This window comes from Bemisia tabaci, chromosome 5, assembly GCF_918797505.1.
Source record: "Bemisia tabaci chromosome 5, PGI_BMITA_v3".
In the NCBI taxonomy this organism is placed as follows: Eukaryota; Metazoa; Arthropoda; class Insecta; order Hemiptera; family Aleyrodidae; genus Bemisia; species Bemisia tabaci.
The window spans coordinates 748,139-765,199 of record NC_092797.1 but is presented as its reverse complement, the minus strand read 5'-3'; the positions used below and the strand labels follow the sequence as shown (position 1 = coordinate 765,199).

The window sequence follows — 17,061 nt, the reverse complement described above, 5'->3', positions numbered from 1 at the left end:
GCATTGGGCTACAGTGCCAAAGCCCCGTAAAAATATGCAAAACATCAAAATCTTGCAAAGGAGTTGCAACTCGCAACTCCCCCAGTCTCGCGTTTCCTCTCCCTGACTTCTCCTGGACCAATTTTATTCCTCTGACTTTCCCGGTTGCTAGACATCCTGCACATAAATGGCCAAAGTGCAAAACCACATATCTCTATTGCGGTGCTTCAAAATTTCCACTTTTATTATATTTTTTGGAAGAAAAAAATGCCAAATACATAGAGTGAAATTTATACAGAATATTCTGATGACAGAGGAGGAAAATCAAGAAAGTTTTTAAAAGATTATGTTGATTAGTCTTCCAAAGAAAAAATGAAGTCTGACAGGAAGTCTGCAACGTCATAAGCAGAGATACAAGGTTTTGCACTTTGGAAATTGATTTGTCAACTTGGATTGACAGATGACCCCCTAATACAAAATTTCATGCTAGTCCACAGATAAACAGCCTAAATATTCCCTTACCGCTTCAGGTCGCCATTTTGACCACCGCCATTTATAGAAGGACAGGATGTCTGGGAAACTAATGCCAGAATCGTTTTCCTCGTCCCAAAAAAAGATACCAGTTTTCGTCCCAATCCGTCAAAAAAACGGAGATGTCAAATTTCCATTATTTTGAACTTTGACCGGCCATTTTGTCTAAAATTAAGATTTTGACTTGCGGTTTGCCCCAAAAATTATCTTTTTTCATCTTCTTTCGATTGATGTGTCACAAAAAAGGGGGTGGGGTTGCTATTTGAAAAAAAGAAAGTTGGGGTCAGAAGTCCCTCTCAACGGGGGACCTGGAAATTTTGGGGGGCCCCGAAAGTAGCTAACATTGATCGATGAACATCCCAAAAGTTACGTTTCAAAATTTTACTTGAGTAAAATTTTAGATGGGGTAGAAGGGATTTTTGGGACACCCTGTATAATAACAACATGTCAAACTGTCTTGAAGTAAAATCCAGTCATTAAAAAATTCTCTTCCTTTTATTTTCTTGATCAATTCTCAAGCAATAAAATGGTGGTGAAAATTGTTCAAGGTATTCGTAGAAAAAATTGAATATAAGAGCAACTACTCTATACAAATCAACGGGATTAAAAGATAAGACAGCAGTCAAACACAAAAAATACCAAGAAAAACCCTAATGATTTCCAAGTACAATGCCGAAATTTCCCATGAAAACATAAAAGCGCTGGACGTTTAGATGCCTTGTGACACCCATATGAACTGCAGCAAAAACAAAGAAAAAAAGTAAGAACCTCGCACAGACGTTATGGGCAATGGCTCTCTCTAGAATCTAATGAAACTTGGATATGTTACTCAGCTAGTCATTCTGATCAAAAGTTCTTACAGGCCGAAAGAGATCCCACGAACGGTTTCCGAGATATTCGCCGTTTTATATGCGAAAATTGAGGTTTTGCTGGCCGCACCATTGTGCGGCGCCTCTTGTGCCCTTCCCTTCCAGTCCACTTCGGCTGCTCTCCGCTTCCCCGCCACCCATACCCGAGGCTCGGACTCCGACGCTCACGATGTCTTGATAAGACTACCCGGCTCGGCGGCGATGAGCAAAGCCTCGTGAGCGTCGGAGTCCCGGAGCCTCGGGTATGGGTGGCGGGGAAGCGGAGAGCGGCCGAAGAGGACTGGAAGGGAAGGGCACAAGAGGCGCCGCACAATGGTGCGGCCAGCAAAACCTCAATTTACGCACATAAAACGGTGAATATCTCGAAAACCGCTCGTGGGATCTCTTTCGGCCCATAAGAACTTTTGATCAGAATGACTAGCTGAGCAACATATCCAAGTTTCATCAGATTCTAGAGAGAGCCATTGCCCATGAGGTCTGTGCAGGGTTCCTTAATTTTAAAAAAAGAATTGACAAAATACTACTAAATGACAAATACATAATGATAGGATGAATATGATCCAGAGTGCTAGTTTTCTTTGTTACCCTGCAGTTTATAATGGCTGAGGTATTAGGGTGGCCCAATTATTCACGGCAAAATTTATTCTGCGAATTTTTTTGATTATACCCCCTAGAGAGCTGATCCATTTGATCAAAGAACACTCTCTGCCAAGTTTCAGCCAAATCGGAGAATATTTACCCGTCCTGACAGAGCCATCTTTTTTAGACAGGATTTTATATTGAAAAACGCTTTATTGCAGAAAAATCTATTTCCCGGAAAACGTAAAATTTCTAGAAAAAATCTGAGGTCAAATTCGGCTTTAGCAGGAAAAATTGAGTGGGGAAAAATGTCTAGGACACCTCAAAAAAATGTTTAACCCCTCGTTATAGCGGTGAAACAACTGAAACAACTAAAAAACGCTAAAAAAGGGTAAAATGACGGTAATAAATCTCAAATAATTAGTTCTGCATCCCAAGAAAGAGCGTTTTCTGAGAAATGGATTTTTCTGAAAAAAGACATTTCCCAATATAAAATCCCGTCCAAAACAGGTGGTTCTGTCAGCATGGAGCATTATTATCCGATTTGGCTGAGACTTGGCAAAGGGTGTTTTTTGATCAAATGGATCAGCTCTAGGGGGTAAAATAAAAAAAAAAATTCGCAGAATAAATTTTGCCGTGTATAATTGGGCCACTCTAAGACCTCAGCCATTATAAACTGCAGGGTAAAAAAGAAAACTAGGAATCTGGATCATATTCATCCTATCACTATGTACTTGTCATTTAGTAGTATTTTTTCAATTCTTTTTTTCTTTGTTTTTGCTACAGTTCATATGGGTGTCACAAGGCATCGAAACGTACAGCGCTTTTGTGTTTTCATAGGAAATTTCGGCATTGTACTTGGAGATTATTAGGGTTTTTCTTGGTATTTTTTGTGTTTTAGACTGCTGTTTTATCTTTTCATCCCGTTGATTTGTATAGAGAGGTTGCTCTGATATTCAATTTTTTCTAAAAATACTTTGAACAATTTTCACTACCATTTTATTGCTTGAGAGTGTTTTTTGATCAAATGTATCAGTTTCAGGGGGTAAGACCAAAATATTCCGACATTGCCAAATTTGGGCCACCCTACTCAGGTATTGTGATCGGTTCTACTTACCGTTTTATAAGGTAGTTCATGCCACTCACATAATTTTGCTGACTGGTGAGTGCACTGCAACTTATGCTTCTTAAGAATGCTGCAACCACTTAATGTGCTTAGGGATCTTGAGCATTTCATTAGCAGCGTTGGTTTAGAGATATAAAACTGGTGAAAGTTGATGCCACTCATCGGGGCATGGTACCGCAAATGGATAGGAAGCACAAACTGAGCCGAAAGCAGGTTGTGCGTGACATGGTTATCCCTTGCATAAATAACTGTTGAGAAAGGTAATGATGTTGATTCAATTGCTTCCACGTCTACTGTTAAGTTATTTTTTGCGAAGAGCTGGAATGAAAGTAAACAAACGTTAGAGTTAATTTTGATCTTGCTACTTGAGGGCCCAAATGAGGAGGTTGGGCCCTTAGAGCTCTCAAGGCCTCCTAGTAAAGAGCAGCTTTTCTAATTCTTCATGTCCTACACAATATTGGATCAAAATTGTTTTGTTCTCTTTCAAATTGAGCATGATATCGAATTTTGGAGGAGGCAAATTGGGTTATTTTTGGAGCCCATCTACCTATTCTATATCCTGAGACCGTGCTCAAAATGTCCGTCAAAAATGCCTCTTTCACACCAGGAGGAAAAAGAAGTTTTTATTTGTTTTTGCTCCCCAAAAAAATAAGAAAAAAAAGGAAAAGGTGTTTGAGTTTTTCATGGAAAAAAGTGAGTCTTGAGACAGGAAAGCAAAGTCATAGCTTTAAAAATTGGTTCAATCATGAGTTATGGGTTTACAAAGTGTGCTGAGGACAAAATTTAGCAACTACACTATCCTCATGTGAGAAAATAAATGTTGATGCAAAATGCTCTGTTAAATTATCTTTCGAATAGTTCTAGGTAAATACCCAGGTAAGTGCTAACCTAGGTGAATACCAAGGTGTTTTACTTCATTGGTTGTATCTAACGGTTAGATACAACCTAACCTTGAAAAGAATTGTCGGGTAATTCTCTGCTATTTCTACTATTTTAGGCCGAAATTTTCGAAAAATAAACTCTCAAAGACGCCTTGGCAGACATGCTTTTCTGAAACTTCACGTCATTTGGCACTCGGAATCAATAATGGTTTCCACAAGAAACAGAGTTTCAGTCTTCCGCCGCGCAGGCAGAAATTATGAACTTGGATAAAATCTCAACTCAGTCCCTCTGCTTTTTTATTTATCTTTATTTTATATAATTGTCCTCCCAATTTTTTTAAAACTCCATGGAAATGTGTTGTAAATGCAATGAATTTTCATAAAAAAGCCCTCAAATTGTTAGGAAAGTAATTATCTCTAAAAAAGGGCAGATTTTGGGAAAAAACTGAAATATATTAAAATTTCTTCCTGCCAGTTTCTTTATTTCCCTGGTGGAGTTTTGCATAGAATACATTCAATTTTCAGTGCTAGAGAAACTCATATTTCTTTCAAAACCAAAACATACCAAAATGAGTTGAGAGGAAATGGGTGAGATAGAGAGATAGATGTGATGGAGAGTGTTTAAGAGGAAATCGGGGGGGGGGGGGGGGGGAAATGGGGGGAAAAGAAAAGAGAGGGGAGGTGGGGAGGGGAGACAGACAGACAGACAGACACAAAGGCACAAGTGATCTCACACTCGGTTTGTCTGTCTTCCTCTGTATATCATATCCATTTATATAAATAAAATTATAATAAAATTACTGACCGTTTGACAACATTCTATCCTGTCACACGGACAAATTCAATGGTAAAAAGAAAGTAACAAACCCATTTAATGACAGCAGAAACTACTCATTTCAATGAGGACTTTCAAGAACTCACAATCAGTCCTTACTTCTCAACTCAGTTCCCTCATAGAATATTACACTTAGGGGACTGAGTTAAAAATTCTGCTTTTTGATGGAAGAAAAAATTTGAGGTCAATCAGCGTGTCTAGTAAAACAGGCTGGCCAAAAATCAGTACTTTTACAGTACCTTTTCAGTACATTTCTAAAAAATTCAGTACTTCCTCAACTGAAAAATTCAGTACTTTTTCAGTACCTCCAAATATGTGATGATATACGTAAAATTTCAAAATTTTGAATTTCTCGCTCAAATTGCGACAAAAATGACAAAATAATGAAAAAAATTCCCGACCTTCTTGCGAAATTTCCATACTTTTTCAGTACTTCCGGACTGCCCTTTAAAAATCAGAACTATTCCTGGACTTTCCGTAAATTCCGGACTTGTAGACACTCTGGTCATGTTTAACGCCAAAAAAAATTGTGCTCCTTGATTAGGACTAGAGTCCCTTTATACCCAGAGTTAAGACAACTCACTTTTGGTTGGGCCAGGGTTGGGCTGAAAGTGGCCTAAAAAAAATCCAATTCTGATTGATTCTCGCTCATGGAGGCCGAAACAAGTGCACCAAGACGGCGGTACCTCGAATGTGAACAAGAATAATGAAAATATTACCTAATTGTGGTTTATCAAGAGTAAATTGTTATTTCCATCGGTCCAAAATGAAAATAGATTAAGAAATTATTCACAAACCAAATCTCATTTTTTTTTTAATTGATCAATTTGTTGATGTTGTTGTTTTTGTGTGACAGACATCACAGGATTCCTGATCCTTATTTACAAACAACTTTTCCTGTTTTTTTACAAACAACGCCCCTGGTGGCTCCCACATGAAACAAAAAGTAGGGGGACTGAGTTGAGATGAAAACCTTGTGACAAGCCTTCTGCCTCGTCTCATGACGGGAATATTGTCAGTATTCTTGAAACCGACTGAAGAAATAAAAAGTAGAAAGTCCATACATTCTAAAAATGTCAAGTTTAAGTAGGTTAACTTCGGTTTCCAGTACCCTACAGCCGTTTGAATTGCGGAACCTCAGTTGTAGGGCAGGGACTGAGTTGAGATTTTCTGCCTTTCTCTGCCTGCTAGGAAACAGAGGTTTAGTTCTATGATATTTTCCGAGTATGCGTCTGACATAGAAAGTTATTCTGCATCAAAAATAATTTACCTAAACTCTGTTGATTGATATGAGTGCCAGAAAAGCCCATGTGACAGGAATAGTAGAAATAGCAGAGAATTAGGTACCCTGTCATGTCAAACAAATTAAAAACTGGAAAATTGAACATCAGCAATTTTTGCATTACCCAATTCAATCAGGAACTTCGCAATTGCCTTTTTTGATTTTCCTAAATTTTTTTCATACAGTGTATGAGAGAGTAAATTACAGAAAAAAGCTCATAAGGTGTTATTTGTATCTCAAGGGGGGGGGGGGAGATTTTTTTATATACAACTAGATAATATGTCATACTACCGCAGTATTTGTAATTTAAAGTGAGAACAAGTAGCAAAAGCTACCTGCTGAGGGGGCGCCGCCCCCCCAGACCCCCCCTTTCAAATTATATATGTGAGACTTTGAGTATCATAGAAGTCGTGCGGCGACATGCCGAATGAAATGCCACAATTAAAATTATTGGATCAGATGATGAGCTGATAAAAGCCTTACCCAGTAATTTGGGAACATTTCTGACACAGTTTGGTTGCTTTAACAATCACTTTGATTTGCGAAATACAAATCGTTTTCACTTCGTATGTAGTTAAATTTGATTTTGACTGACTTAGTTTCTGATGGATTCAAATTCATAATATACATTTAGGTTCCAGGGAAAGAAAAATGCAGATGAGCTACACTTCACATGAATATAGATTGATTAAAAATAAATAATCCGAAGAAGTGATGGAATAATTGATAATTGTTTACTACAGTAAATACTAAACCTAGGATTCATAGGAATTTTAAATAAAATCCCACCCATCACTAAAATAACCCATATGTATATACTCGTGGTGCCTGCTCTCGGCTCGATTTCGCCGAATGGAATTCTTTATCATCGCGGTTGTCCTTGTTAGATTTGCGTGGCTGACGTTCTATAGGCCTCAGCGACCGCTGTTCCTAGCGCCAAGGGGACGGTCTTCACCTTGACAAAGCTCATGTGGCCCGTTTAGCGGTGTCCCCTTACGACCGCCCCCAACCAAGGACTTATGCGGCGGGCGAAACCACCCACCAACGAGTCAACCGGCATTTGGCACCGGAGACCCGCCCGACGGCTTCGGAGGAGAGTCGGCGTCTACTACGATCGGCGAGCGGCCTCGCTAACCCCTCGGCGCCGAGGTCCGAGCCCGAGGCCTCGGAGTTTGGGGTACACAGTATAGAGCGGTATTGGCCTCAGGCTTTAGCCCCGGCTTGTCGGCGAACACCAAAGTATTCGCCCGCCCGACAGGCTCGCTCCATTACTCGGCTCGGGTTCTCGCGGGCCGTTCTGGTCGGCCCGCCTTGAAACTTAGCGGTTTTAAACTCCGAGCCGTTCGCCCCGGCAAGACAGCGGCCCACGTCACCGGGTCCGCCCGCCGCCGAGCGCTCAGTAGTCAGAAGAGCGCGCGCGTCTGAGCGCGCGTCCGGCAGTCAGTTCCGATACGAGCTCCCTCTGCGATCACTCCTCGGAGTTCGGGACTCCTGCGGGCTCGGCCCTGTCCCTGCCGGCGGTTGACACCATCGGCTGAGTGAGAGGTATCGCCGGGTGGCCCGTCCTGCAAACCAGTCCTGACTCGACCCCCGGTCGGTTCACAGAGGGCTGCAATCCTTGACTCATATCCAAACGACAGGACGGAGTCGGAACCGTTCTGTTTGAACCGTATTCGGGCCTTCAGCCTAGGAATCCTAGGAAACCTAGACCGTCGTCGGTTGTCCTTGTTGCGTGCGGGAGGAAATGAAGGCGCGCTCGCAGTAGCAAGAAGCAGACGCGCCAGGTTGCTTGCGACGCGTGAATGTAGCTTAACCTCCACAGATTAACAAACCGTCGAGCAGCCACGCGAAAAGTCCTATACCTACATAGAGAAAAAAAAGGAGGTATTTGCATCTTGAGGTTTGTTTACCCTGTGACGTAGGTCTGTACAACCTGGCCAGCGAAATCCGAAATTCGAACTATGAAAAATTGACCATAATTTCCGATTTTCCGAGGTGTAAAATACACAACTCAGCAGAAGAAAGAAAGAAAAATCGATTCGATATTTCTGGAGATAAATGTATCGATACGGATGATATAGAAACGTTGAAATATCGATACAATATTTTGGTCTAAAATATCGATAGTCTGGTGGCGCGGAGCGTCTTCGAGGGGTTGGGCCGCGTAGTGGCCAGTCGCTAGACGATAGAATAATCGCACCCGAAGCCCGAACCCAAATTGAGCCTCATTCGAGCGGGCTCACAGCGGCCGCGCGGGGGCGGCGGGGGGGGGGCGGCGGGGCTAGGCTAGCGGCCACCGACCCTCGGAAAAGTCGTAAAAACGAATGACTCAAGTTCACACGTGCAGGGCTCGGAGCATTGCAGCCAAATTGGTCTGTTTGTTATTCAGGGATAGTGTCCTAGCATAGGTTTATTTAAAAAACAATTAAATAAGAGGAAGGATTTCAACCCTGAACAATGAGACCACCGACAGCCAGTGACCCCGCGATCACAGTCAGTCTCAGTCCCCCGTCAGTTTTGGTGAGCACGTTTACTGAGATGGACCATTTTTTTTAGGGAGCGAACAAATCAAAATTTTGAGCCTTAAGTTGGTCGCAACCATATCCGGAAGTCGTTACAGTGACATTTTTGTGCAGTATGCTTCTGTGGAAAGTGCAACACTTAATGAATACTTTTGACAAATCGTGTTTTATCCGGTTTGCGCTTCAAACGTGATTTCTTTGTGGAGTGTCATACGTTCCTTTTTGAATTGAAAAACTCGTCAGATGCATTGGGTAATGGAGTAAGGCATCTCTCATTTCTTAACGCAGGGGGCGGCAAATTTTGCATTTTTTTAAAATGTAGGTTTAAAAAAAATCGGATTCAGAAAAAAAAAAGACACAAGAGACAGCACCTTTAATTAGTCGAGTTAAGAGAGAAACTAAACACGCAATTTGGCATGGAGCGGTGCAGCAGTGATGATGAGGACTTGAGATAAAAAGGAGAAGCCCTCAGCGCGGCGCACGGTGAATCGAGTCAATGAGAGAGGTCGGAAAAAATTTGGGAACTTAAAACGCTCATAACTCCGTTTATACAAGGACCTAATGTTCTACAAGCTGTTCCACTGGTTTTCTCGTGATATTTTCTTCCAGTATCACCCCTTGAACTTTAAAATGTGACGAAATAAACATCAACATTTGCAGATTTTGTCAAAAATTTCATGTCCAACCCCTCTAATTGACTCAATCCACTGTGCGGCGGTCGGCGTGAAACGCATAACGCCTACAAGACTGTACGAATACTTCACGCATTGTGCCAAACACAGTGCGGTCAGCGCGGCGCGCCGGCGGAAGTTAAAATTATTAAACCACACTTATGTTTGTTCTTGCATAATTTTTACCTTCATTTCTTACAAATGGAAGGCCTTGTTCACACATAGATAGGTTTACGGAACTTAACTTTCGCGCACTCTCGTTGTTGTGCTCTGAAGCGAGACGGTCGCGCTTCATCTCACGCCGGATCAGTATTTTTCAACAAAATTTCGGAAAGAAAATCACCAGCATGTGATTCTGCTGGAATCGAGAAAAGTGCTCGCGTCGCGGTGTTCTGGCGGCCGGGTCCCGAGTGATATTAGTGCCAGAGTCATCATAAACAATAAACAATCGTATGGCAGACCGGCCTGTAGTGTGTAAACACGGTGTCAAGTGTAGCTACGTCAACAACGTTTTTCTCGGGTGCGAAAAATGTCTAAAGCGGGGATTGCTCACCGGCCTAACCTACCTACCTCGAACTAAACTAGACACGTTGCCAAATAGCCAAATGGAAAATCCGTTCGGGAAAAGTTCTCTTCTCCCGAGGTCTCCGCCCCGCCCCCCTCAGTCTGCAAGGGCGGATGATAACCTCTCTCTTACTGCTACGGAGTCAAGCTTGACAGCGATGGCGTCGGTAGAAGATAAAGAAACAATTATTGATGAAATTCTAAACACCAACATTGTTCCTGTTCTTCAGGCCCCTACCATTGATGCATCAGTTAAAAGTTTTATGACCAAGGCGCAAAACATGGTCAAAACGCTGTCCAGTGACAAAAATGAACTGGTGAATAGAATCAATTCCCTTGAAGCAGAAAATGCGAAAAAAATACAGAAACTACAGGAACAAATTAATGCGATTAGCTCTGCAAATGCAAGCTCTCGATCTAGAGATGCCCATCTACAATCTGGGAAAGAGTTAGTTAAAAATAACTCTCGTAAGCCCTCAGGGCAATCTAAATTAACACAGTTCGCCACTGGGAAACCAGTTACACCAAAACCAGGTGCATCTACAACACCTGTTTCTAACCAATTTGCCACTCTGGAAAATGACGTGGAATCGAATCACGATGCTGATGACTCTGAATCTTCTGATACATGGGTCGACTACAACTCGGATCCCGAATTTAACTCCAAACGGAAAGCTATCCAATCTCAAAGAAGGAAGCGTAAGAGAGCGAGTACTTCAGCTTCAAGTGTCCATACCGATGATCAACAAACCAAACCGGGTGAGAGCGCTCCAGTTAAAGTAAATATACCTAATCCTAGTGTATCAAATGCATCTAGTGTTAAGAAAATTTTACCCACTCCTCCCATTAAAGTTATAGGTGTAGACAATTATGTTAATCTTGTAGAAATAATTACAAAAAAAATCAGTTAAAAAGGAAGATGTCAGAACTAAAATTATTAATAATGAAGTCTGGCAACTAAATCCGAAAGACGACGCTACGGCGAAAATAATTTTAGAATCCCTCAGAGAAACACATGAGACTAATAATAAAGTGCAGTACTACACTCACTGCAATAAAAATCTGCGTGATATTAAAGTTATTGTAAGAGGGCTTCACCCTTCAATCGAAGAGCAAGATATTCTTGACGACTTAAAAAATAAAGGTTTTAAAACCTAAAAAAGCGACTTGCCTTATGAAACGGGTCCCACTATCGGACGCGGAACTTAAAGCTTTGAAAAAATCAGTATCACCTGTGGATTCAGCTCCACAGACCCCTGATCCTAAGTCAGTGCCTGAGCAAAATTCAGTCTCGGCTATGGAAACAAACTCCACCGTCAATGAGACAACCTCAGGCGAAACCTACCCCTCAGAAACAATTGTCGATAAAGATAATTCCAAAAAAACAAAAATATGATTTTTGTACAAAATTTCGGCCCAATCCAAAAAATGTCACTAATTACCAAAAACAAAAAAAAAACAAAAAAAAAACCAGGCACCCAAAAAATATGATGGCAGTACCGTTTGGATTCATCATATAAAAGGAAATGATATCAAAACGGCCCAATTTTCTCTTTCATGCCCATGCAATATACCAAACACCCCAACTTTTTTCACAAAAAAAAAAATAAATAAATAAATAAATAAATAAATACCTATAAGGTATGATGACCTGAACACGTTTATTGGATCCATCGCTTTAAAGGAGTATGATATCAAATCGGCCCAACTTCTCTGAAATATGCCCATCTCGGATCAATAATTTTTTTGAGACCTTCCGACTCATCGCTGAGGAGACACTGATCATTACTTGACCCTTAGTATATGTCCTTGTTTAGATGTCAAAGAGTTCCTTATGAGAACTGTAATGAATTTTTTTTCTTTTGAAGAGATAAAATCAAAAAATCGTCATAAAATTGAAAAAAAAATTCGAAGAAAAAAAAAGGAATGGGCCGGCCGGCCGTACATACAAGTGGTAGATAATATCCCATGTAGCAAAATTTGAAAGATGATTGCCAATATATTGATCATTTATTTCCAATTTTATTCCAATTTGATTTCCATCGATTGGTCATTTATTGGTCATTTATTGCCAATAATCGACCAATCCGGGAATCATCGGTCGACCAATTATTTGTCCATTTTATTGCCAATCGAATTGCAATGAAATTGGAATATTTTGGTGATAAAACAGCAATAAACCATCAACATCTCAACTTTTTTTTTTTGACCTCAGGATCAGGTTGAAAACAATTTTTCCCTGAAAAACCTGCACAGAATACTGAGAATTGAGGTTTATTACTTAGAGTTGAAAAATGGAAGTAAAATAACTCTCTGAAAAGATAATGTCATGCAGTTACATAATAGCACAAATGTTTAAAATAATCGTTTTCCCTGATCCTTTCTACTCTCCCCTAAGAAGTAGTATTTAAAGATTTTGATTAGCGTATTTTTATTTTTAAACATTTCATTTCAGTAGCTTATCTTGAGGTTATTTCTGCGCCCCATTAAGGGGAGAGGATACCTTCCGCACAGGAAATTTGACAGAGAAAACGCATTCTTTGTTCGCTGTTCAAAAATAGAAATGAAAATTTAAAATTGGATGCTGCTTGTCCTTTGTCAATGTAATGATGGACACTTCAGTTTTTACAGATAGAAATAGGTTATAGAAAAAATAATTAAAGGTGCCACCATACACTTAGATGAATTTTTCAATGGTTCTCACAATTTTTAAAAATACAATTTTGCCATTAGACAAGAGCTCCATTACAGCACTCCATTAAGATAGACATAAACCTGACAAATTTACACAAATAATTACAACAAAAATTCACATGGATCTTAAGTCTGAATGAGTTTGATTCAAACGCTGCCAACATTAGGTAAAATAACATTTAAGATTTCACACCAATTTAAAATAATTCTAATTAGTGTTCAGTTGAAACTTGCTGAAAAAGATATGATAGTGGATATACTCACTGCTAACTTCCAGTGTTTTCTTCATAATTTGGTGTACTGTTCAACTGCGAATAAAGATTAACAACATTTGATTGCTTGGCAATTTTATCATCAATCAAAAGTCGTTAAAATTCTTATACGAACAGCTGTCTGACCTGTAGAACTTTTGTATACTCACTCCCTGCATCCTCATAATATTTTCACGCGAAGTGGTGAATACGAAAGTGCTTACACATCTCATTTCAATGTGGTTGAGTTGTGTAGCTTCAGGATGGATTTTAACAGTGTGCAAAATGATATGTTTCTGGAATCTCTGTGCTTTTCCCAATATACACTTACAGACACATTAGACTATTGCGTTATGACTCTTTTCATTTTGCTTTTTGTTAGCGGGTCAGTCAGCGGCAATGGATGTTTGATTAAGCTTGGTCTTATCAATTCGACAACCACACGAGCGGAGCCAACAAAGAAGGCTTTGTTGATCCTTCAACTCACAGTTTTTTTAGTTTACGCGGTGAATTCAACATGAATTGTGAACGATAAAAAACAATCAATCGCCAAGTTTTCATGCTGATTTCACAGTACGACAAAAATCACACGACTTTAAAACTACGGATTGGTTATTTTTTCTATTCATTCAGTGAGTAAGAAGTTGATTGATAAGTTGGCCATTATGTGAACTTCAGTTTGTGAGCGCCGTCGAAGAATTTACGCCTCTGCGCAAAGCGGTGTTCGCTACTATCCACCTTAAAAATATCAGGCTCATGATTGTATCGTAAAAAAACTACGTATCAGTTATGATCCGCAACATTTATGTGGTTGTGATTTATGTGCGGCTAAAAATTTAATTTTTACAAGGCTTGGAAGTATTAAAATACCTATCTAAGCTTGCGTTTTGGCTTCTGCTAGATTCAAATGGTTTCATGTGGATACGCTTGCAAACCGAAAGAAAGTAAACAATGGCCAACTTATACGACTACACCTCTAAGTGGTTGACTGGTTGTCGGACCAAGAAAATAACCAGTGGAAGTTCTGTTACTTGTTTACAAGGAATGTTAAACAAAGTACCTCGTATAACGTGAACTGAAGTCCATAACTATTGATGGGTTGATTTTAAGTGGTCTTTCATCTGCTTATTTGAGACGAGATGCATATGAAGGCATTTCTAACCTCATTTGTGGCCTTGCAATATTCACAGGCGATTTTGGGAAAAGCATAAAGAAAGAGAAATGAGTTCATTCTAAGTAACTTACAGCTTACGGCTTAAAACAGAATAAAACGGCCACTGCGCTGAGCAGTTACTAGTGGACAACGTTAACATGAGGCACATTAGGATGTTATGGACGACGACCACAATAAGCGAGCGATAAATCACCAACTGGGATAATGTGCATGCACGTGCACAGTAAGATACTTGGTGTTTTTCATTTCTGAATCTTAGATACACTCAACCGAAAAATTGCCGTAACTAACACACAAATGACCAATTCACATCATCTATTACGTTGGTTTTGTTTTTGTAACCGACTAACCGACTCAAAAACACAACATCGACAACCGAGGTAGGAGGTACGACCGTACAGACAGGCACCTTCGAACGCTATTAAAGATGGCCGTCCATAATGACGTGTTTACTGTCCCGCGCGAAAAGTCAAAATAATTTTTACATAAATAATATAATGAAACAATAATAATGATAATAATAAAAAAATTGATGTACTGCAACTTTCCGAAAAAGTTAAATATTTTGAAGTTTCAGTCTCAAATTACTAATTGTAAGTAACAGGCAATTCATCCATGAGCAGCCAATTAATCGTCAATCTTGAAAAATTGTATTTTTTACATAAAAGTATTAGGTATAAGTTCATAACTTATCGCCGTAAAAAATGACATTAAAATAGCAATATACCTTCAACATTAAAATTAGCACAAATAAAATTGCAATTGAATGACAATTTTATTCCAAAAATATGTCCATTATTTGTCAATATTATCGGTTTCCAATAAATGGGTGATAAATCGGCAATTTATCACCCATCAAGATCTCAGTCCTGCTACATGGGATAGGGTGATTATCGTCTCTCTTTCACATATACATGAACAAGTATCATCGTCAAAAGGAGGATCAGTCCTTCTTGAAATCGTCATTGAAAGATAGACTGAAAGATATTCACACATGAGTGAACAACTTAACAACTTTCAAGCAATGCCATATTCTTTGTTTGTTTCTGATAGAAGGCCTTACAAACTACTGAACCTTGGCGTATTATTGCGAATATTATGTGCCTCCTACTGTACAATGCTTCTTTCTTAGCAACTTCATGGATGTTGGCAAGACCGGGTCGGTCACCCATGCCAAAATGTTGGGGCATACCAATGTATCTACATTTCCCCCTTTTTTTTTGTACGTGCCGGCCGGCCCATTCCTTTTTTTTTTCTTCGAATTTTTTTTTCAATTTTATGACGATTTTTTGATTTTATCTCTTCAAAGAAAAAAAATTCATTACAGTTCTCATAAGGAACTCTTTGACATCTAAACAAGGACATATACTAAGGGTCAAGTAATGATCAGTGTCTCCTCAGCGATGAGTCGGAAGGTCTCAAAAAAATTATTGATCCGAGATGGGCATATTTCAGAGAAGTTGGGCCGATTTGATATCATACTCCTTTAAAGCGATGGATCCAATAAACGTGTTCAGGTCATCATACCTTATAGGTATTTATTTATTTATTTATTTATTTTTTATTTTTTTTGTGAAAAAAGTTGGGGTGTTTGGTATATTGCATGGGCATGAAAGAGAAAATTGGGCCGTTTTGATATCATTTCCTTTTATATGATGAATCCAAACGGTACTGCCATCATATTTTTTGGGTGCCTGGTTTTTTTTTTGTTTTTTTTTGTTTTTGGTAATTAGTGACATTTTTTGGATTGGGCCGAAATTTTGTACAAAAATCATATTTTTGTTTTTTTGGAAGGATATCACGTATTTTTGGTATGACTTCTACGAAGTATCAGGCAAAGAGAGTTCCCATTTTAAATTTAAAAGTTGTTCCCGCGGGCGCGAGGCAGAGAGGAAACGACCCCCCCCCCCCCCCCCCTCGAAAGCGGGCCCACCTTTTTTTAAGGAATTTCGTTCAAACCGCATGTCAATAATCTGTAATCGTTCTCGAGACATCAGTAAGGAAGGATCCATATTTTTGGCACACCCTGTACGTCACAGAAAAAAAAACCGCAGGTCAGTATTGAAATCGTGACAAAGTTGGGTCACTTGACGTAATGCCTAATTCTCATTGGCTACGAACGATAGAAACTACAGTAAAGCGCATTGACTTATAACGCAATCTAGGTCGCGCGGTAGGTAAGACAGCTAGCGGGGTAAATCAGGGTAAAGACGCGCCTTCCGCTTAGTGGATACATCCGGATATACGAACGAAAAGTACCCGTATCAGGCAACGGCACTGGCATGACAGGCATTTCCATTGTCTCGGTCTCGGACTTGCTGGGTGTTGCTGAGTTGCCTATCGTCCCGCCTGAAGGGACTCTAGTCTCGCCGAAATTTCCTAATGCGCAGTCTAAGCCATAGATAGTGCATAGAGAGGTTATGATAATTATGTTATGTATGTTTCGTTTGGAAATTTTGAATCGGGTTTGAGCAAAATAGCATTGCAATTTCAATTTCTCCTGGCTCCTGTCTCTTTTTCTATGTCATATTATTTCTGAAATTAATAACAATATAACTTCTTGAATGGTTTTCTCATTGTACGCACGAAACATTTTCAATTTTATGCTGCCCCGAGGAATAATACTTCCAAATGTGACCATTCTTGATTTTGCATGATTCCTTCTCTCTCTAGGTACCTTTTTCGTTGTGAGTGAGTTTTCTTTTATGATTCTCTGATTACTGAGGGCACAATGCTTGGGCACAATGTGCCTGAAACGGAAAGTTGCTACTTACTTGTTTACTATGTGCATTCCTATCCAGACATCATATGAAATCATCTTGGTACTTGCGTTAAATCTTTCCGTTCATAAGGAGATGGTATACAATAAACTTTAGTTGTGATGACATAAATTTTCTCAACTGCATGCTGATTATTGAAACTATGTCAGTACGACAAGGCAAGACACCCCTATCTTAACCGTGCAATATATCGCATTTCGATCTCTTATCAGACTGCTTCAAACTTTCAATAATCGGCCTGCTGCAATGAAATCCTTTTATAGCTTTCATCATTATGATTCTCCATTTGGCCATTCTGGTCAACTAGAGTCCACAAAGACACA

The 17,061-nt window shown here is 39.7% G+C and overlaps 1 protein-coding gene across 6 annotated transcripts in view; it reads right to left on the bottom strand.

Moving 5' to 3' along the window:
• Window positions 1–17,061, bottom strand: part of PIG-X (Phosphatidylinositol glycan anchor biosynthesis class X) — a 70,621-nt gene that overhangs the window by 16,718 nt on the left and 36,842 nt on the right. For all 6 annotated transcript variants that reach the window (XR_011899954.1, XR_011899953.1, XR_011899956.1 and 3 more), the window contains exon 3: window positions 3,076–3,402. Coding sequence is in view for 1 of the 6 variants with exons in the window: in XM_072301044.1 (XP_072157145.1) it covers window positions 3,076–3,402 (327 nt within the window). In the remaining 5 variants the exon portion in view is untranslated. The remainder of the gene's footprint in view (window positions 1–3,075; window positions 3,403–17,061) is intronic.